At 46.8% G+C, this 23,094-nt stretch overlaps 1 protein-coding gene across 3 annotated transcripts in view; it reads left to right on the forward strand.

The window, feature by feature from the left end:
- The window catches only part of NDUFS5 (NADH:ubiquinone oxidoreductase subunit S5), a 103,687-nt gene that overhangs the window by 10,585 nt on the left and 70,008 nt on the right, over positions 1 to 23,094 (forward strand). Inside the window, exon 1 of one of the 3 annotated variants that reach the window (XM_078680760.1) lies at positions 3,282 to 3,499. The exons of 1 other annotated variant lie outside the window; for it this stretch is intronic. Coding sequence is in view for 1 of the 2 variants with exons in the window: in XM_078680759.1 (XP_078536885.1) it covers positions 3,636 to 3,678 (43 nt within the window). In the remaining variant the exon portion in view is untranslated. Of the gene's footprint in view, positions 1 to 3,281; positions 3,500 to 3,539; positions 3,679 to 23,094 lie in introns of those variants that run through there. One more of the 3 variants, XM_078680759.1, reaches the window with a different exon arrangement.

The following is a 23,094-nucleotide window of genomic DNA, read 5'->3' on the forward strand; positions in this document are numbered from 1 at the left end:
ATCACACACATAAGGAGCAGCTACTCTGCCCTTGATTTCACTGACAGGATAGGGAATCCCCCTTACTGTACCCCAGGGAGGCCGACCCGAGCCCTGAAGAAAGTCCTGGATCTTTAAGACCACGTATGGACTGAAACATGTTGGCACTAGGGTCTTAGGACCATAACACTTCTACACCCACCCATTTTTTACGTTATTTTAATAACCGTGACAGACCCAATAATAAAGGGAAACTGGGGTTTTGTCATAGGTTTTTTACTTCTTTAGCCCTCCTGGTCTTCTACAATCTTCAAAGAGCTCCCAACACTGTGGTTGAGCCCACCCCGACTTCTAGGCGTCGGGGTGACCCGATGATGAAGCATGACACCACTAGGGTGTGTGAGGGTTACTAAACAAAAAGAAATCCTTTCCTTCCTCACTGAGTGGTGAAGTTACACCTTCCTCCACACACTATAAGCTTCAGTTCCCCCTACCTAAGTGCATTTCAGATTGACCATCACACGGTCAGTTGAAGTAATTGCTGTGGTTTAAGGACCTTCTGCATAGCCATTCTGCTTTTAGATGGTTACAATAATTTATTTCACAACCGTCGAACCATGTCCACACCAGTCTCTCCCCACAGTGAAGTCCCACATGTACCAACCTTGTGAAATTTGTTAGTCAATATACTGATTGCCTCTCTATTCCACCTGTTTAACAAACACCTATGTGTGAGCCCAGTCCTACGCTGATGCCACCCAAGTGTGCATCCATTCCTTAGGGCTCTTATCTCATTACACAATCATCTCCATGATGTTTGTAGGATTCACCCAAGCCCGGGAGCATGCAAATGAATAAGCCACACATGGAGCTTTGGGTTGTACATCTTTATTCCTCAATATACAATTACAAAGTGCCCTCTGGTTATGTATTAACCATTAATAACCACACCTTAACACCTTCCAGCAAGTTACGTTCTTCCTCTATTGAGCCCGCCCAGAACAGCTAGGGTCTTGATACACAGTCTCACGACACTACAATGTTGAAACCTGGATAAATGACAACCAGTTCAAGCTTAATGCCTCCAAAACTGCACTCATTCGGTTTGGTAGGAAAGGGTGTAGGGCCGAATGATCACCTTAACTCCTGTGGTTGTTAAAACAAGTACTAATTCTTGCTGCTAAAGTAAAAAATCTGGGATTTACATTTGAAGATGGGATGAAGTTGAAAGTCCGGGAGGTGAACGTGGTGGGAAGTTGCTTTCTACAAATGAATAAATCCATCTGTTTCTCTATTGTGCACTAAACAAAAACTTCTTAGTAACTGGGCCACCAGAAATCAAGAAGAACTTTGCATCTAAGCAGTTTAAGCTTGAGGTGGTGGTGAGTCACAGTCATCCAATGAGAACCTGGGCAATGAATTCAATGTCAGTCAGGGAGGATATTTTCAAATACAGTATTATCATTCTTTAGCGAACTATTGACATTTTTTTAGATTGTGTGGAGTGACAAAAGTTCAAAGTTTACGTACTTGTTAGCCTACATGAAATGACCAGAATGCACCAAAAATAAAATGCTGAGTGTCCTGTTGCAGCTATTTTCTGGGCTTACCTCCTTACAAATAAAGTGCCTCCAGAGCCCCCAAAATACTGCAGTTAACCTTGTTGCAGTTTTAATACAAGGGCTCAGTAATAACTTAAGGAGGATCTCGGCTTTGAATTTGAGTGCTGGTTGTATAGATGCTTTAATAGTTTTGCACCAACATATTTTACAGGTCATACCACATCCTATACCCAGGGAAAAGACCTTCAAAAGGCCAACAAACTGGTAATGTGTATTAGACTCAAACCTAAAACTATGAGAAAAGGGGCAGTCTTTATGGCAGGATTTGTGTTATGGGATTCTTTATCCCATGAGATCAGAGCTGCATCCTTCTTGACCAGCATTAGACCAAATTTAAAAACGTGACCATAGCAAGACTGATGCCAAGAGAGCTGGTTAAGGTAGCGCACTAAATGAAGGTAATAAGGATAATGGTGAAAAAGAAGAATTTATCAATTTTCTTTGGAAATCAAAAGGAACACTATTTTAAGTGGGTAAAATTTGGGATGATGGCGAGTCACCAAGACGGAATGTCATTGTGACCCGTGGCAATGAATCCAAAGTCATTTGACACATTTTCATGTACAGCTGAATACCTGCATTCTTCAGCTTACTACGACCACTCTTTACAAGGGGACCATTTTAGTCTAAGTCACTATGGACACTGTCTCCTGTCCTAACTAATTCACTTTCAAATCATTGTTTTTAGGTGTGTTGATCTAATTAGATCAATGGAAGCTAAACAAAACTAGAACATCCATAATGCAGTAGCCAATCAAATGAACGTCCCGAACTTAAAAAGGTGTTCTTAATGAGCTGGAGGAAGTTGGTACTCAAATTTTTCAGCCTTTATGGAATGACCATACTTAAAGTAGCGAACATATTTGTTTGCCTACATGGGACGTCCGGAGCTCATAAATAACATTTTGTTTGTAAAGCAGCATGGTTGTCCAGTAAAACGTGTAAAAGTGTGATATCTGTCGGCTGCAAATAGTTACCTGGGCACCTAAAACAGGTAGAAAAATCAAGAAAATCCTTAAAATCTGGTATTTTACCACCTTTGAAATATATAGTCAGAGCAACACACACACGTCCAAAGAATGTTAATGTTACCTACACTGTTTCTAAATGTTTTGAAGCAAATAGATACAAAATTGCTTCCTTAAAAAATACTGTGAAATTTGCATGAACTTATAGCTGTGGTTTTAGTGTAGCAGCTCCTGTCACATGCACAACCTCCATTATATTCCCCCAAAAAATGGCAAGTATTTTTAGTGAAAATTGTGGCAACTCTGAATACAAACTGTCAATTTGCAATTCCTTTGGAGCAGTATCAGATACAAACTGTGTCTGTCTGAACACAAACCCACGGCTTGCCCACTCCCTTTAGCCTGATTGATAGACCCTTTTATGCTGGCACAGTGGCACTGCTCACGATTTTGACCTTTCCACGTCTGTCTGCCCTCTCCGTACAACTCTCAATCATCGTAAATGACCTTGTGCTGAGCCTCGAAGCTCTCGCTTCTTGTTCCAGCAGATGGCGCTGTCAGTCCAGAGTTCAAAGACAGTCGAGCAGAAAAGAGATTGTGACAGGGTCCGAAAAAGGCTCAGTACTAATAGATCCATCATTTCCGGAGCGGCTAAATAATCTCTTCCGGAGCAGGAAATAGGACTGTTTTTTTGGGGCGGGTTATTTTCCTAACCAATCACACATTGTACGGACGCAGCACACCTACTCACTGTGGCTTGTGATTGTTCAATTCGCCCATCAATCAATAGAAACGTGCTTTCCGGTTGCCTTTGGGTATTGAAGTCTGTCAAAAAAGTCCTTCAATACCGGAGACCTTGGTGTTTTGAAATCGGTTTGGATTTGAAGGAAGGCGAAGCATCGTCATTGGATCGTCTGTTGGAAGTGGGAGGTAAGGCTCGCCCTTGTGCACACCCCCTGGTCTGACAGGGGTTTTATGTGTTGGGAAGGTGGGCGTGCAGGGAACAGCCTGAGAATGGAGCAGGTCTTCTCTGCTGGAGAAATGGGACATTCGGTTAGGATTTCATATGGTCTACAGCTGTTTTGTCATAATTTCAGAAGTATTTAGATGTATGTATTTTGTTGCCTTTTGTTATGTTATTTTCGAGTGTGTTTTATGTAATGTGCATTTGGTATATTGCGGGCAGTGCTTAATTTGTAAAATAAAAATAAGTGCTGGGGCTCCTGTTGGAGGGCCACTGCAGCTTGCACCACACATTGCCCCTACCACCTGCCAATGACAGTGCAAACACAGGCCCCAAAGCTATAAGAATGGCTTGGGGGGCAGGGATTAATCACAGTCCTTTCAAACTGCCTTCTGGCAGAGTGATCAGACGCATCTTTGCTGCAACTCGGAACAGAAGCAACCAATGAAGGCTGCCCTGGCGACTCGATGTAGTAACTGTGCCTTTTTAGGCCTGTGCTCACAGGGGAGGCTGTGAGGAATCACCCCCTCCTCCTCCTCCTCATAAAGCGCGTTGTTTGCTGCGAGCTCCTCCGTTACAAAATGCTGAGCTGTACCACAAACAGCACTATTTCTTCTTCCTGTGCAGCAAAGATAAATAAAGTTTTATCTCAACAAGGAGAACATTCACCTTGAGAAGTTCACTTCGAAATGATAGCAGCAACAATAAATGTTATATTTAATTGGCGAACATTATGAGTAGTCCAGTTTCAAGGCTTAAATAACAGAAGGAAGGATGAAAGGCTGAGTGCATCTGTTGGAATCTGAGTACACTTAGCCAGCATCAATAATTGCATTAATCAACTGAGCTAACTTCTCCACTCCACTCATTTGAATGCTTTGTATATAACACTGAACAATGGCACACAGCTGATTACAGAAAAACACGATTACCTGAACATGCAACTGGAGGCAATTTTTTGTCTAGTAGCACGTTCAGATAGTCTTGCTTTTCTGCCATCAGCTGTGTATTAGGGTTCAGTGTGATATTTGTCTACAAAGCATTCAAATTGCTCCTTATGCAAAATCACGCTTTATCATGTGAGGCCCACTGCTGCTGGCTTTTAACTTAATAAAAAGATTTCACTGCAAAAGTTAAAAGCCAGCAGGAGTAGTACAGGAAGAGCTGCTGCCATGGGCCCCACACTATTATTTACCATGATCGTACATTTCAAAGCTTGAATTGTACACAAATATAATGTGGGTTAATTTTAAAGGCATCAATTACTTACCTTGAATCCGGGAGAGCCTTCTTAGTTTAAATTAATCAGCAACGGAGGAGGCCTGCTTCTTGACACGCTCATTGCTTCTGTCCTGTGATAATGATTAACGCTGCAGCTGCGCAGTGTGATGGGCGGACCGCGGGTAAAAACAACTACTGATTGGTCTGGTCTTATTTGGGGAACAATCTTCACAATTCACCAAGGAGGGATGGTGCCAGGCTAATGTTATATTTTGCAATCGTTTATTGATAGTGCATTACGTTTGCGCACTACCAATGAATGACTGCAAAAAGGAAATGGGGTTTGACGGTGTTGGTGACCTACGTCTAGACCCAGCCCAGGCCCCAGGCAGTTTCAGTTTCTGGCGGTAATGTGAGGTGTGTGGGTCACATTTAGGTGGGTGGCAGATTCGAAATAGTTTACGCGCGTATGCATTGATGTTTGATATCTTCACAGGGATGGTGCGAGGCTGGAACGGTGGCACATACTCTGAGAATGCGCATGTCAATTATTGCTCAATTGCACGTGGGTTCGACTAGAGTGTAGACCCGGCCCTGAGATATAAGTGCCAGTGCTAAGCACCGGCACAAATTAGGCAATGATTGCGGGTATATGTAGGGTGACCAACTGCCATGGGTGCAAATTCAGAACGGTGAGTGTAAAAATTCAGGACAAATGGTCAAAATTCACAACAGAAGGTCAAAATTCAGGACACCAGATACGTTTTACAGAAACATCAGAGAAGGTCGCGCAATAGTATATAAGTGAGTAAATAGACAATCCACATGAGTACAAGTTAAAATGAGTTTATTTTAGGTTGAGACAATTGTGCACTTCATGTTTTTTTGGTATGCGTGCAGCTTTGGCAACTAAGCCGATTTTTTTATTTTTTTGTTGTATTTCATATGATCATAATCTATTTATATAGTTGCTGCACTGCGTTGCCAAGTCTGATATTTTATTTACAGTTCATGGTGCTGAGCAGGCAAGTTTAGTTAGAGAAGTGGTCAGAAAGATCTGCTTGGACGGATGTTGTTACTAGCATCTAATATCTGAGTGCCATTGTGAGCTGTAAAGCAGCATGTATAGAATGTATCTAATTGGGACCTGCAGTGCTGGACTAGAGTGCAGTCCTTCGAGTGGCCATCTTATGTGTCCGGTAGTTTCAGGTATTCCATGTCTGTTCAGCTGGTGATGACTGGTTTAGGTATTCCATGGCTATTCAGCTGGTGGTGACTGGTTTAGGTATTCCATGTCTGTTCAGTTGGTGATGACTGGTTTAGGTATTCCATGGCTATTCAGCTGTTGATGACTGGTTTAGGGGCTGGTACAGTACTGAGTGATGAATAAGACCCATAGCAGACGGGTCTTATGTGAGGGTAAGAGCATTACGCAGGAAAAGGGTTATTTACTAGCCTGCATGAACTATAATTGGCTGCAGATTGCTGATCGTTATGGCATTATTGTGGACCAGAATGATTAAGTAGGAGTTGACAATACTGCATAATGCCCTGGCTAGCCTATTTCAGCCCTCCTTATTTTATCTGTATATGGGAAATAGTATACTGATTGGTCTGTTTCATTTGTGTGAGCTGTAAACTGCAGATTCTCATTGATGCACAGTAGTGAGCTACAGACTAGCAACTGTATACACTGTTGAGACATTATTGTAGGTCAGAAGGAGGCAAAAGTCTTTTACATACAGAACATTTTCATTGCATGGAAGCAAAATGACAACATGCAGTTTTACTGATAAAACTATATGGTGCACCAATGATACTGTGTGGAAATGTGGTTTCAGCAAATATGTATCATTTGAACATCACCAAGTAAAGTGTCTAAATTACAAACAAGTGGTCCATTTTTGGTTTCCTAACTGCTGATATGTTTTGAAACATTTGCGCAGTTGATTAACAGGTATTTAAAAGTTGCATGTTACAAAAAAACTGACAGCTTACAGCCCTTGTTTTCACATGCCTTTTACCACCACAGCAAGACTGTCAACTAGTCCACTTTACTATTCTGTCTTTGACTGCAAAGTTAAAGAATTTCGTAAACACTAATCCACATGTGAAAGGAATATGCAGAAAGTTGTCAGACGATACTGCCTGACATATGCCCTCAATTCTTGAACACAAAGGGCCTGATTCTGAGTTTGGCCGTGTGGGAGCGGGCAACACGGCACCACCCCGCTCCCACACTGCCAAAGCTCACTGCCGGCCAGATTACGAGTTCTTGTCTGGCGGACAGTCCTTTGGCGTGCCCATGGCGGTGCCTATTAAAAAGGCACCCCAATGGGAACATCAAAGCAAGTTCCTGCACAGCACACTATGTGCCCCTCTGCATAAATCCCCATGGCCCTGAGGCACCCTTGGTTTCCTCACCGCCAGCCTTTTCATGGCCAGTTCACCGCCATAAAAAGGCTAGCACTGAAGAAACTCGTAATGTGCTTGGCGGTGCCGCAGCTGCACCACCAGCCTATTACTGCCTCACACAGCTGCAACATCGCTGGGGAATGGTGGTTCCCTGGCAGTTGCAGCGGGACTGCGTCAGTCCGACTGCCAAACTCAAAATATGGCTGTCAGACCACCGGTATGGCGGCAGCAGGTAATGAGGGAGAAATCCTTCCAAGACTGCTTCACGAGGGCCTTGCCTGGCAGGTTACAGTGGAGCAGTAGAAGTTTTAGGATTAGTACACACCAGTCATGCTATGTTAGACATTTCTAATTGTGCTGTTCATTCTCCATTAACTAGAAATGTTGAAATAAAAACTGTACAGAAACAGGGATTACAATACAATGAACGTTCTCTGTTCATAGACTGTCTTACTACCAGTCCATCCCACAATCGGCTCCTGACGTGGTTTTGTCTTAGGGCCTGGGGCATCTCAAAGGCTACAGGAATGACAAGTACGCCCCTGACAGGGCTGGCTCTACTGCTGGTCCCAACCGGTGTGACAATCTTTGTTGGTGCCGCCCACCCAAAGACCTCATTCCCCCAAGGATTCCCTCAGTACCAGTATTCAACAGTGTTCCACTTTTCTCCATATACTCTCTCCAATTAGTATTTAGTTTATTTTATAGTGGTACTCAACCCAATGTAGTGTCAAGAGCGCCCCACATGACATACATATTATTCAGAGACAATGACTCATAAGTGTGTAAGTCAATGTACTGGAAATGTTACTTAAGACAATGAGGGCTGCAAGATGTAGGAGTTCCATGTCATACATACCGGTAGGCATTATATGCAGGGCCACTGGAATTATGCGGCAGGACTGACCACATTATACAGCAAGTAAAGGCATATTATGCGGCATAATGCAGCACATATTTTGTAGTATTACTTTATTATTTTTTAATTTTAATACGTGGAAACTTAGTAATACAGTCTTAGCAAATATTTCCCTAATCAATTCCAGCTTAACAACGAAATACATAAATAATCAACGGAAAGATGACCATTGAAGGGCCTTCCACTACGCATGAACACAATTTGCCACTCTTCTAGTAACTTTTGATCCATGTGAGCTAGAAACATTTTTTGTTGTTAAAATTTGCAGACTATGCAACAGATAAAAGTCTATATGGTAAATGCGACAAATCAATAATTATGAGAAAAAAACAGCGGCCGGAGAAGTGAATAATTCCAGTTGCCCCGATTATATGTTAAGAATGCTTGGTCTGGAGAAATGCAAACTCTGGGTTTAAAATATAACATAGTGGTTGGGGGTTGTTCTTACCAATACACACTTATTATTATCCAAATGAGCCCACTGAACTATCTATATAAAAACTATTTTTTGAACTGCTTGTTACACTTTGTGCTTTGCAAGAGGCACATTATCCCTCTGCTCTTCTTCTTTAAAACAGGTATCAGACAAAGCTCAGATATCTCAAGGTGATACCTTAATCACCAGAGTTAAATTAACATTTTTATGGTTGCATAATAATTGCAGGCTGGCAAAGTACACAGAAGTTTTTGCCATTAGCCCTGTCCTCTATTTCAAAATGCAGCGCACTGGGTACGCCAAAGCATGGCTCCTGTTACAGTTGCACTTAAGTTGAACTTAGTTTGTTCTTTATTCATCCTTCTGACCATCAGACAGAATTTTACTATTTAATAGGTTGACAAGAACACTTCCAATATGAGTGTCTCTGAAAACGTATAGATTCCACCATAGTTGTAAGCTGTTGTTTTTCAAAAGCAGAATGCAGGCACCAGAAAGGCGCTAGAGGGCGCACTAGCTGAATGGCCACACCTTCGTGAGGCTCCAGCAGCCTGGTTTAATAATCCTGAATTAATCCTACTTTCCCTGCACGCACCCGCCCGAAAATCCCCACGGAGGGGCAGCTGGCACCACTTCACAATCGGTGTGACTTTGGAGGCTCTACACCCTCGGACGCCGAAGTTACGGCTGACGGAACCCCCCGGCTGACGGGAGCCTGCCTGCTGCGGTGTCGGACCTCGGCTCCCAGATCTACGCGAGCCCCCGGCTCACCACGAGGCGGGAGGGCCCTGCGACCTTGGCGAGTGGCCCGCCCTGGGCTTCCAGAGTGAGCGGCGGCGGAGATTGGCGGCGGAAGGCATCACGGTGAGCAGTATCTGCGGAGCAGTGGCAGAGGGGGTGTGGTGCTCCCGCCGAATTTACTGGGCTGAGGCTCCCCTTTGCTGTCGGCAAAAAGTGTATTTTGGCGCATTTGGCTTTGCCGGCTGTTACCGGCAGGGCGCCCGTAACCCATACCGGCCCGCCCAGACCCTGACGGTATGCGAACTTGCTGCCCGCCCTCTGCCACTTAGCCTACAAGCTACCAGCACTTCAGTTTTGTGCCTCATCGGTGCTCCCAGGATGGACCTAATATTTGCTGGGTGAGTCCTGCACCTTGCCATCTCTCTCTGCACTTCTCCTCGCTCCACGCCATCATTGGGAAGACTGACCTTGGGGCGCCACTATTACCGGGTGCTGGGGTTAGAGCAGGGGAGTCTTGGACTACGCTGCACGGCCTGAAGTGGAGCTGATATCTGGTTCGCTGGTTCTTGCCCTGCCACTGTACGAAGAACGCCTGGACGCGAGGGGACACCTTATCTTACTGAGCCGGAATGGGGATGCTCCCACCCCTTTGAAAAACACTGCGGCTTTGCCGAGATTCCTGCACATTCTCCTGCGAGGCACCGGCACTGCACTATTTCACGCTGAAAGCCACCCCCGCCAGCACTTGCTCAGCTGCCCCCAATACCTGGCACACGAGCTGCAAGATCGGCGTTGCTGCACCGCACTGCATGGTGTGTGGCCACTATATTCTTCACTAGCCCTTTCAAGACGGCGGTGCAAACGGCGCTGGGACGCAGGAAGTCCATATATAGATTTGCCGATATGGGGAAGCCAGACAGTCGACAGCCCAAACTGCAGTTTGAAACTGCGCCGCAGAAAAAGGGGACACGTCACACAGGAGAAGCAGTGCCACCCCGAAGCCCGGTCGCGGAGGCCTCCACATCGACCCAGCTGACCCCGGAGATGGCCACCATCCTGCAAGAAATGCGACAGGGCTTTGCGACAGTGGTCGACAAGGTAGACTGACTCACGTCCAGGATGGACAGCATTGCCCAAAAGATGGATGTCCATGAAGAATGCATATCTGAGGCGGAACGCAGAATATCGGTGAATGATGACACAACCGCAGCACATGACTCCCGCCTTGCCAGAATGGACAATGTCCTGAGGGTAATTGCTGCCAAGAACGAGGAGTTGGAAGCCAGGAGCCGGCGGAACAACGTGCGCGTCACGGGCATTCCGGAATCAACCAACACGGGGAGGCTGGAACTATACATCGAGAAACTGCTTACAGCAACAGTTGGGGCAGAAGCTCTTTCGCCTCACTTTATTGTGGAACGCGCACATCGCTCCCTTGGGCCTCAACCACAACCAGGGACTCCACCGCGACCCATTATTGCACGCCTGCTCAATTACCGAGATCGTGATGCGGCGCTCAGAGCAGCTAGAGCGAACCAGAACCTGACATATGATGGTGTGCCATTCTCGATATACCCTGATTTTACCCCGGTGGTACAAGAACAACGACGGAAATTTCTTGCTGTTAAAAGGAAGCTCCGTGACTTGAACATTGACTATGCTCTCCTGTACCCGGCCAAATTACGAGTCACTCATCAGGGTTCACAGCATTTTTTTCTCAATCCACAACAGGTCGAAGACTACCTTAAAACCCTGCCCAAACGACCCAAGAGGACTGCGGAAGCTGAAGACTTCAATGCATCTGGGCCAGAATAAGTGGCGGCTGGCTCTCTTCGGTGTATCCTCCTGAAATTGACTGGTACATCCTCACTCACCTCGAGGATAGGTGGAACTCGCCATGCCGGGAAGTGGCTGCTGCTGCCCCTGGGGTGCCATGGACGGGTGTTGGACTGCAGGTGGTAATGTATGCCAGGCCCCACCCCCTTCATCCCTCTTCGCTCCGAGGGTGACCCTAGAGTGGACATGCATGGAGTGGGATGGCTGGGGGTGGTGGAACGTGCACCTCTGATGGCCCCGACTGGGTGTTCCCCAATGACATTCACATGGTTGCTTGTTTGTTGGTTGCTATTTAGCACTGTTTTGGGGTATGGGTGGGGGGTGGGAATGGGATGCTGGCAAGTTGGGGTGGCTTCAGTGGGTGGGGGGTGGAGGATTGATAACTGGGTAGAGCGGGCTAACACGGAAAGATGTGGACCCTACTTTGCAAGCTCTGGGATGCTTTATTATGTACAGATACACATTGGGAACTGTCTGCTCTTTTTCCAGCCTGGTCAGGTTGCTGGGGTTGTTGGGGAGGGGTGGGGGGGAGGGGATTGCTGGGACTTCTGTTGGGGTTCAAGTTTTGACATGTGCATGTTGTGTGATAAGCTCAAGTATATGCTCTATGGAAAACTCCCTGATTTTGACCTGGGGGTGCGGGGCGGGATAGGTGTACTGCACATTACTCATGGCGGGGACATGGCGGGGGGGTTAGGGTCGTTTCCTTTCTGTTCCATTTTTTGGTTCCACTTGAGGGCGATGGGCTGGTCCGACTGGATGATGATTTGTTTGTTGCTAAGGATGGATTGGTTGCCATCCAAGCTTTACTCCTGCAATTATTGTATTCAACGGCTACATGGATGACACGCGCTTAACTGTGATTACTTGGAATGTGAGAGGGCTGGGGGATCATAGGAAGAGGAGACAAATATTGAGCTACCTTGATCGTCATAATGTTCACATTGCTTTCCTACAGGAGACGCATTTTGCGCCTCACAAATCACAGGCCTTTGGGAGTAGGTGGGCTTCTCACTCGATCTTTCTAACTACTCATCATATGCACGAGGTACAGCCATTCTAGTTAAGAGGTCCACACCCTTTCGGCCTGCTGGCTCCAAGGTAGATCACCAGGGGAGGTATTGTTTGCTATGGGGTAGACTAGGACACATGTCAGTAACACTTGTCTGTTGTTATGGACCCAACACGGATGACCCTCAATTTTTTACCTCACTATGGGCGGCTATAGTTGAGATAGGACCACAACACATCATATGGGGAGGAGATTTCAACATGACACTACACCCCCCTCTGGATAGATCACACCCCGCCCCACACCACTATACGGATGGGCGCGAAGTCCTTAGAGCGACTATTGCCAGTAACAATCTTGTTGACGCCTGGAGGTCACACTGCGGACCTAGAGAGGAGGGTACACACTTTACAGCACAGGCTAAGTCATGGGCGAGACTTGATTATTTCCTCTTAACCTCACAACTGTTTACAGCGCTGATACATGCGTCACATCTCCCCAGGACGTACTCCGATCACTCCCCCGTTTTGATCACCTTGGCTGGTTCTGAGCTCGGCCCCCCGGTGACGGCGTGGCGCATGCAGCCCACTATGTTGTTGGATGCGGTATTCCAAGAGGAACTCCGTGATGAGTGTCTAGAATTTTTTTAACGCAATAAAGAATCTGTCCAGGACGTTGCGACCATATGGGAGGCCTTTAAGGCCACACTCCGAGGCTTATGTATATCAAAGGGCTCGGGAGTACTCAAGAGCATACTGACCCGATTACGCAGCATAGAGGCTGACTTGCGCAGTGCTGAAAATTGCCTTAGAGCCAATCCTGACAATACGACCCTCGCTACCATTCGCGAAAAATTGTCGGAATTCTCTGCAGAAGCTGCTCGCGAGGTGAAATTTCGGAACAAATACTGGGTGGCTAGACGATATGGGGAAGGTGAGAGGCCTGGGAAAGCTCTGGCAGCGACGGTCAAACTATTGCGAGCTCCGACGATAATATTGGAACTTGAGACGGCTGAGGGGCTAATGCTTAGAGACACCACCCAAATCCTTAACGAATTCGTGCGCCATTATGGTGTACTGTACTCCACTGGCAGGCATGGTGAACTCACATTGGATGACTATCTGGCAGATGTCTCCCTGGGTTGGTTGAGTGATGCGCAGAGGTCATTCTTGAACGCCCCGTTTGAATTAGATGAGGTCAGGGAAGCTATCATGGCCATGAAATCGGGTAAGGCCACCGGTTTAGATGGCATACCTATAGAATTGAGTTAGGGAAAGTCTATAGCTAAGTGACACATACCAATTGTACTTAAGTTAATACAGTCTAGATATATAATTGAAAATAGAAAGTCCAACTGTATAATGATAGTCTCCAAACATTGGAAATTTCTGTTATAATTTTATTATTATGTATTATTCATATCAATCAATTTTTTTGGGAGAAATTACATATTTTATATAGTTTTTTGGTGTATTTCTCTTTTGTTTTTGTTTTTTTAGGATTATATTTCAATATAACAAATAGTCAATTAAAAACATATTAGAAAATTCTACAAGACGTATATTGACTTCATGGCGCCGGTATTGCGGGAAGTTTTTGAGGACGCATTGGAGGTGGGCCAACTCCCTGCCTCCATGAGAGTTGCCCTCATTACATCGCTACTTAAGCCAGGGAAACCCGCCTCAAACTGCGACTCTTACAGGCCTCTGTCCTTATTAAACTGCGACGTTAAAATCCTCGCGAAACTGATTGCAACACGCATCAGCCTCCTCCTGCCTGCACTTATCCTTCCAGACCAGGCCGGATTTGTCCCTGGAAGGGCTACATCACATAATCTCCGTACCTTTTTCTCAGTATACGACTCCGTCCATGAAGACCTCCCGATGGCAGCCATCTTTTTAGACGCCACCAAGGCGTTTGACTCGCTCGAATGGGACTATGTGTTTAAAGTACTTGAGCGAATGGGCTTCCCGCCTCTCTTTATTTCCTGGATTAAATTATTGTATGTATATCCAACAGCCAGAGTACTCATAAATGGGAAACTGTCATCGGACTTCCCCATCACAAGAGGAACAAGACAGGGATGCCCCCTGTCCCCCCTTCTTTTTGCCATAGCCACTGAACCCCTGGCGGCTAAGCTGCGTCAGCATCATCAGGACAGGGCGCTGCGTTGCTTTCAGAGACAGCTGCTCGTCTCTCTGTATGCTGATGATATCACCCTCTATGTTCGCCACCCCAGTGAAAACTTGCATCCCATACTCCGTGAATTCATTCGGTTTGGTGCTCTTTCGGGGGTTCAAATCAACTGGAAGAAATCATGTATTTTCCCCCTCACTGCCTCGACAGTTCAATTCCCACTTGAATTCCCACTTGCCTGGAGCACAGGGGATTTTAAGTACCTGGGTATACATGTGGAAAAGAGTAGAAAAGAACTGATTCGTGCAAACTACGGCACTGTGATGGACAGGATAAGTGATAATATATCCAGGTGGATCACGCTCCCTCTTTCAATGGCGGGACGTTCCTCCTTAGTCAAAATGGTCATACTCCCTCAACTTTTATACTTATTCATGAACATTCCATACCACCCCGGTTCCCATTTCTTTCGTCTGTTACGCTCAGAACTGCTCCGACTGGTGTGGGGTGGTAAGACGCCCAGACTCAAGTGGGAGATCCTTATCCGGCCATTTTCACAGGGAGGATTTGGTATCCCCGACTTTGAGTTATATTACCGAGCTGCTCAGGCCCATTATGCGTACTTTTGGGTGCGCCAGCAGAGATATATGCCCCAACTGGCGGCTGAGCACTGGTTGGCACACCCCATCCCTATTGAAGGCGCACTCTACTCCCGGGTTGAAGGGAGGGACAAGACCCCTACCACTGTGTCGAGCACGGTGACGGCATGGAACTCTATCGTGTCTAAGCTAGACTTGCACTTCCTATACGCACCGTCAATGCCGCTGGCCTATCACCCACAGCTGCCGCTCCTACAAGAGGCTGGCTTTCATAAACTATTGAAAAAGATTAATGTCACTACGTGGGGAGACCTGTACCTAGACGGCGTCTTCCGTACTAGGGAACATCTATATGAGGGTATCCACCCGACGCCCCTGGACTTGTTTTATTATGTCAGACTCAGACATGGACTGCAAGCTATCACGCCTGATTTCCCCAGCGAGCCCCCAGTACTACCTCCCTTGCACAACATGCTGCTTCTCGACCATCCTATTAAACTGGTGTCTGCACTCTATAAATCTACGCGGGCCAACACGACATACACTACTCTGCCTGCTAGGCAGAAGTGGGAACAGGATCTGGCACTGACTTTCACGGACGCCCAATGGGAATTTTGCCTACAGCAAACTAAACGCATATCGTCTAACAGCCGTTTTAGGATAATCCACTATAAATACCTGCACAGGCTGTACCACACTCCAGCGCGCCTACACAGATTCCAGCTTAGGCCTACCGATGCCTGTGACAGGTGTGGGGCCCCGGGAGCTGATTTTCTTCACCTTGCATGGGGATGTCCTGAAGTGAATAGATACTGGACTCAGGTATTTCAGGCCCTCTCTAAAATGCTACACATGACGGTGGATCCATCCCCAATGGTGGCCCTTCTGGGATATGTTGCACCTCTCCAAGCGGCTCACCGCAAATATGTAGCACTAGCTATGCTTTTGGCCAAACGTAGGGTAGCCTGTAGATGGGGGAGGGGAAGAGCGCCCAAATTCAAGGATTGGATGAGTGATATGGTGTATTGCCAGGAGCAATTGCATACCTATTCTGAACTACTGCCGCCTACTTCTAGGCCTACTGATATATGGGCCCCATTACAATGTTATTTGATAGCAGATCCGCCCGAGGATGACAGCACTTGAAGTTGGGCAACAGTGCTTTGTTGATGATGTTCATGGTCTTGCAATGTAACACCTGGACTGCTGTATATGGCATGATGTGTTATCTGCTTCCTCACTCCTCCTTCCTCCCCCCCTCCCCCCCCCCCCCCCCCCCCCCCCCAATCCTGCCTGGGACTGACAGCAATTGCAATTGGGAAGTAATGATCCTTAGATGGTACTATTTTAGACTTGCGATACGGCCCCTGGGCTAAGATATATGGCATGTTATGTCTGCTGCTTCCTCCCTTCCCCCCCCCCCCTCCTCCTCCCCCTCCCCCCCCACTCTCCTCCCCCCCCCCTTCCCCCCCCACTCTCCTCCCCCCCCCCCTTCCCCCCCCCTCTCTGTCCTCCCCCCTCCTGCCCCCCCCCCCCCCTCAGTTCAGGACCCTCTGTGGGAAATCACACCCTCTGCGACATCCCTGGTGCCTGCTAACCCGCTGCTTCAGATACTGTGACTGGCCCTTCCCTCTTTTGTGATCTCATGACTCTGCCACTCCGCCGCCCCCCCCCCCCCCATTGCCTATCGAGATTAGTTATACCCGCCTGGGTGCCCGTGTGCCCCCTCCCCTCTTCCCCCCCCCCCCCCCTTCCCCCCCCCCCCATCACTCCTGAGTTTGAAGGGACACTGCACATGTTACTGGTTATATCACAATTTAAGGAAACAAAAAAAAAAAAAAGCTAAAACACCTCGAGACTCATTTATTTAGCTATACGGAAGCTGCACTTGTCACTTGGATGGAACTGTTGGCAGACTTGTTGTAATACTCATACATGTTGGAAATGCTTTGTATTACTGTATGCCCTGATAGCGGCCGGCCTCCGGGTTGTTGGCGAGACGCTGTGTGTTCCTGACAATGCTCAATAAATGTCTTGAACCAAAAACAAAAAAAAAAAAAAAAGAATGCAGGCACCAACACACTACATGCTGTAACTGCAATATGGCCCGTTGTCATTCAGTATGAGAATCAGCCTCAGGCAGAATGACAGTGGGGCTAACTGGCAGTCTGGGAGGGGCTGTTGAAGCCTCTTCACTTCAAAGAAATGTGAGCCAGCCACCAACAGTGAGTGCTGTAAAACTCCTGAGGCTTCTCACGTTAGGCATTGCAGATTCCTGAAAACCCCAGAATTACGGGCAAAAGGTGTCCGTAAAAAGAATTATGATGGACAACGGACTTGCCAATGAAATGACGGACTGTCCGTGAAATTTATGGATGATTGGTCACCCAAGGCATATGCTGTTGCTTTGACTCTAAGGGGCTAACAAAGGTTTTTGCTATTAATATGGTGACTGGGCGGAGTCTTGATAGTTATACAAAGCTTCAAGTGATTTTTGGAGTTTAGCTCCAAGGTGAAATTGTGTTCCTTAACTTAGTTTCCCAGTCAGAAAAGGCTTTCCCACCTGAGTACACATGTATATAGGTTGCAATAGAGAGAAGGATGTTGGACTCTGATCCTATTCAGTTGGGGCTGTAGGAAGCGAAACGTGTCAGTAATAATAGAGGAGTAGGTGTTTAACTAGTCTTTACCTAGCTAATGTACAACAACTCCTTGAACTTTCACACTGCAGAAGAGGAGGCAGAGCAAAGATTTAAATTTAGCATTTGTAGTGCTCTTAAGCTTTTGTATTAGGAGTCAGTGCTTAGCTTGGCTGTGTGATATAATTTGAACGGAAGGTTTGTGTGTGGTAAGAATAGAATGTGGAGTATGTGATCCAGTGTCGGGGAGGCAGGAGTGACAGTTGATGAGGAGACTAAGCAGAAAGGCTCCTGGTGGGACATCATCCAGATTTGTAACCTTGCTTAATAAATAAGCTACCTACATGAGCCTTTCATTTGAGAATTCTGCAGTGGTGGGGAGCATTAAAAACATCAGGAACTGGCTAATGAAACGTTCCGACGCCCAATCCGTGTCTTTAACAACATGATCAGCCTGCATTTAGGGGTTGCCGAAAGATTATTCACTTTTCATTCACTGTAATTCTGAACTGTAGCCCGCCGAGGAATAGGGAATTACTGCTGTAGATGAGAAATAATGGTGGGTTTAGTGTGGTGTTAGTAAAACAGAAAAGGAGATTGAGGAAACGCCTGGAAGATGATAGCGGTGGTTAGCCTGATGTTAAGAGAAAATGTCTGTTCAAATGTGTGGACGTCATAAGATGTAAGATGTGGCATCTACAAGAAGGGGTCATTTAAAATCCAGTGAGCTGCCTCCATGTGTTAAATAAGCTAAGCTCAAGTATGCCTTGAACCTGCAGAGGGAAAGAACTATTCATCATAGTCTGTCTCTTGGAAAACAAGGACCACAAGAACAAAATTGTTAGAGATTGGGTACTCAGTGTTTCATTTGTAAAACAATACAATACGTGATGCGGCTCAAAGCTCTCCTTAGAAGACCCGTGTCAGCTTTACGAATATCAGGGTAGCCAGATAGTAAGGCTGCATAGTCTTGATTCCACAATATGCATCTTTCACCCACCACCATTCACACACTTTCCCTTTAGTTCACTTTTGCCAGATATTTTTCTTCCATGCTGTAGGAAAGTAGGATCTGCTTCTTATGGTTACCCCCACTTTTTGCTGGATGTTACTGTTTTTGACTAGTGTAACTGGGATCCTGCTAAATAGGACCCCAGTCTATCTGCTTTCTCCTTAAAATGTTATGCATGTACTTACGTACACTTCAGATTGGATACTAGGGTACCCTTGCAAGTCCCTAGTATATAGTACCAATGGAATAGGTACCCCATGGCCTCCCATGGCCTGAAGCATGCATTATGCCACCCATGAGAGGCTGTGCAAAATAGAACTACAGGCCTGCCATGTGCAGCCTGTGTAAGCTGGTGCTTGCACCACTTACTTTGGGTATAGGTTTTCTATATCTATAGGTCACTACACTTAAAACCTATAAGTCACCCCTCTAGCAGGCCTTGTCAATCCTGAAGGCAGGGTGCTGGGTTTTACGTGAGAGGGTGCCCCTGCATAAGCAGAGCCCCTCTGCAGCCTTCGGAGACCATTCTCCCGGGTTGTTGGTGACGCAGCCAGACATATAGGTAGAAGTGCATTATATGCCCGCATAAAATGCTATCTCGAAAATGGCATTAACAAAACATGTTGTGTTTGGTATCAAACACCTTGGAATCATACCTCCACACCGGTAACCGGTGTGGAGGTATGATTCCACCCTTCTGAAGCAAGCTTCGTGGGGTCACTGGTTTTTCCGGTACCAGCCTTCTCGACCCGGGCAGCACAAAATGGTTGCTGCCGACCAGAGATCTATTTCTGCCCTCCTGCTGCTGAGCCACGCTCGAGCAGGAGAAGGCAGGACAATAGGCATCATGTCACAGGGAGGTGTGACCACCTCCCAGACAGGATTTAGTGTATTGGGGATGGGTGGGTGCACTTCCAAAGTGCCTGAAAGTCTGCATCTGGGGCACACTTGGTTTCCCTGCGCATAGTCCAGTTCAAACCAGCCCTGGGAGCTGTTGGCTCCTGCTCGAAACTGGACAAAGGACAGGGGAGTAGCCTCCCCACTGTCCTGACTCTCCCCTGGGAGGGTCCTCTGAAGCTGTCCAACCCTCTCCCTTTGGTACAAAAGGGCTTACCTGGCTTTAGGACCCTAGATTCCATGTGGACAAGATTCTGAGCAAGAAACCACTGAAACTCGACCGTCTGGACTTCGCTGGACATCGACTGTGCCCGACTTCGTCTCTTTCTCCGTCCAAAGCCGTGCCTGTGCACCATACAGGCTCCGCGCAGGACCTGTGGAGCATTGAAGACCTCTGAAGTATCTCCCTTGAGGTGAAGGAGTCACTCCCCTGCATTCGCAGGCACCGTAACCCAACTGACAGGTCTGCTGATCCTGAGCGCCTGCGTACTCCGAAGGCTCCAGCAACACAGGAGGTGGGTGCCTACGTTCCTTGAGTTCGAGCTGCCCCCTCACCCAGTTTGAGGCCATTATCCCTCGTGGGGACCGCATAACCCGAACCCCTGTGCACCGCATACTTTTGCAATTGTATTTGCTTGTTGGCGTTCCCCAACTAAGTGCATTGGGCTATTGATAGCCCCAGCCTCTGCGCACATTTCGTATTTTCGGCCTCCTTGCATTCTGCCCTGCAAGCTGTGACTTTGTGAAACTGTTAGAGGTCAACCTTGCAACTCCTGTGCCTTTGGCCTGTGGGTCCATTTGAGGGACATCACTGATTTTCTTGGGCTCCCCTGGGTGCTCCAGGCCTGCCCTGACTTCCCTTGCTTGGTAAGTCTCCTGGTCCTTGCTGGGCCAGACATGACTTTCCTCAACCTTTTTCATTGGTTGCTGCTGCCAAGGCTTGTTGGTGCTCCTGCCAGACACTGACCCCTCAGCACTTGACATCCTTCGTGGGACAGCTCATATCCCCCTCCTGGTCGTCCTCGACGTCTCCTGGACCCCGTGGCTGCAGAGTCATGGTCTCCATCTTCACACCTGAAGCTCCCGACATCGGTGGGCATTTGTCTACCGAACCCCTGATCACTCCTGAGTGACCCAGACTCTGTCCCCTCTGCTTTCAGGTTCCTTCCTTCAAGAAGCCACCTGTGGGTTCCACCGGACACTTTTCTTCTTCCCAGCAGTGGCATTTCTTTGAAGACTCCCATTGAGAACGACCGCGGTTTCCGACACCACTTTGACCCTACGCACCCGGCTTCCCTGGGATAGGTAACTCTGGTACTTCGGTATCCACGGGTGGGGTGGCTCTCCAACCTTCTATGTTCTAAAGGGTTTCTTTGTAATCCATTTAGAAGGGTCCTTAAACCCTAAAACTGCGACTCTCCCATGGAATTGTATGTAGCATGTTCTCACACTGCACCCGTCCTCCATGGGGTCCTTACTTACTCACCTTGGGTGGTTCCTCGGAGTCCCAGTGATTCTACAACCTCTAGACATTGTCTTGACTCTAGTTGTGGTTCTTATACCACTATTTTAGTATGTAGTTTGGTTTCCCCCTGAAGCCCACTGTGTATTAGTGCTACAGTATTGTGTGCTTTTTGATTATCTGTGTTTAGCAGATACTGTGAGGTATTAAAGGTGTGTTATAATAATAAATACATATTTTTATAACTGTTGTGTGGTTCCCCTTTCATTTAGCCACTACATTAAGGTTACATTCTGGTAAAAGAAGCTGCTTAACATTCCTTCAAGACTAAGCCTAAAGGCTGCTCTCCATAGCTACCACTTGGATAGCTTTCAAATGTTATCTTTGACCTCTTAAATCACCATAAGTGTTGTTTGGACTGGTGCAAGGTGCCCACTTTAATTAGTGGACATCCTATTCCAGGCCAACTTCTCACATATGCTTTCTTCTTTTGTCACTGTTTGGCGCTTGAGCATGTGATCTCCGTAGATTATTCGAAGAGCCAGGACTTCAGCTTTTTGTCAAACTCCAGAAATGAGGAGAAGGCTCTGACGTGTTGTGAGAGGTTGTTCCATGTTTTGGTGCAATGTGGGAGAATGAGTGATCTCTTGCTCTGCTTTTCTGAATGTGAGGGTTGTGTGTGAGTGACATTGAGGCTGACCACAGGTTCCTGGCAGGCTGGTGAAAGCTGTTCAGATATGTTGGCCCATGGTTGTGCAAGGCTTTGTATGTGTGAGTGAGGAGTTTGAATTGGATGTGTTTGTGACTGGGGAGCCAGTGGAGTTCTGTGAGGTAGAGTGAGATGTGCGGCAGCATTCTGGATGGTCTGCAGTCTGTGTAGTAGCAGCTTGGATGTTCCGGCGTAGAGTGTGTTGCTGTAGTCGAGTCTGCTTGTGATGAGTGCTTGATGACGCTGCATCGGTGTTGTGCAGCAGACACTTGATGATCTTTCATAGCATGTGTTGGATGTGGAAGCAGGCAGCGCTCACTCATTTGACCTGTGCTGTCATGTTAAGCTTGTCACCCATGATGATTCTCAGATTTCTGATGTGGTTGATGGGTGTTGTCCATAGCTTTGTCGGCCACCAGGTGGCGTCCCAAGAGGATGTCCTGTTTGCGAAGACCAATACTTCTGTCTTGTTGGAGTTGAGATGTGATACCTTGGGATCGGATGACGTTGGCGAGCAGTCTCATGTAGACATTGAACAGAGTTGGACTGAGTGACGATCCCTGAGGGACTCTTTGATGTGACGGTGTCAGTCTGACTTTTTGGGTTGTTCCTAGGAGGAAGAAGCAGATCCAGTTGAGTGCCGGTCCTCTAGAGCCGAGCTTGTGAAGTCTTCTGATGAGTGTGTTGTGGGAGACTGTGTTAAATGCTGCGAAGAGGTTGAGCAGGATGAGGGCAACTGTTTTTCCTCAGACAATGATGGTCCCGATGTCGTTGGTGGCTGAGATGAGTGCTGTTTCAGTGCTGCGTTTTTTTCCTGACTCTTGATTGAGTGTTTTGTCCAGTAGGTGGTGTTCTAGGTGGGTTGTGAGTTTGTTTAATAATATGCTGTATTTTCTGCGTGCTTTTGTTTGTGGTATTTGTGTTGTATCATGGACATCTCCTGAAATACATATTTCATTTTGTGTAATTTCAATATTGCTGCAAGTACATAACATTCAGAGTAGTAGAAGAGTTGCTCTTCAAATGTGCACAATATGCAGGTTGGTGCAGGAGGCAGTGGTATGTTGTGTAGAGAAGCACACAATCTGATGTGTGGAATGATCTAAATTGATATGAGATATTTACACAGTGTGTTTGTGCAGCGGCCATTATTTGTGTGGTGGAGCAGGGAAATCGGTGGATGAACTAATGATGTGCAGTAGCATGAGACTGTTGTGTTGCTTTGGAGCACAGATGTCAGGAATGTGGGATACAAGAGTATACGGTTAAATGTCTGTTTAGCTATTGTGTGCACTTTAGAGCACGGCGGTTCCCCTGGTGTTGCGCTTTTGTTCACCAAGGGAAAGGTCAAGCTTAGTAGTATTTAACTAAACGCAATAACTTATGTGTCGTTATTGTTATATTGTATTGGCATTCCTTCTTGTCAGTCTTTTCTTAACGCATTCATACTCTCCCCCATGGCAAGCATAGTACGCATAATATTTAGTTATCCTGTATAATAACCAAACCTGTGTTACCTTTTGAAAT

The sequence above is a fragment of the Lissotriton helveticus genome, chromosome 3_1 (assembly GCF_964261635.1).
Source record: "Lissotriton helveticus chromosome 3_1, aLisHel1.1, whole genome shotgun sequence".
Classification (NCBI taxonomy): domain Eukaryota; kingdom Metazoa; phylum Chordata; class Amphibia; order Caudata; family Salamandridae; genus Lissotriton; species Lissotriton helveticus.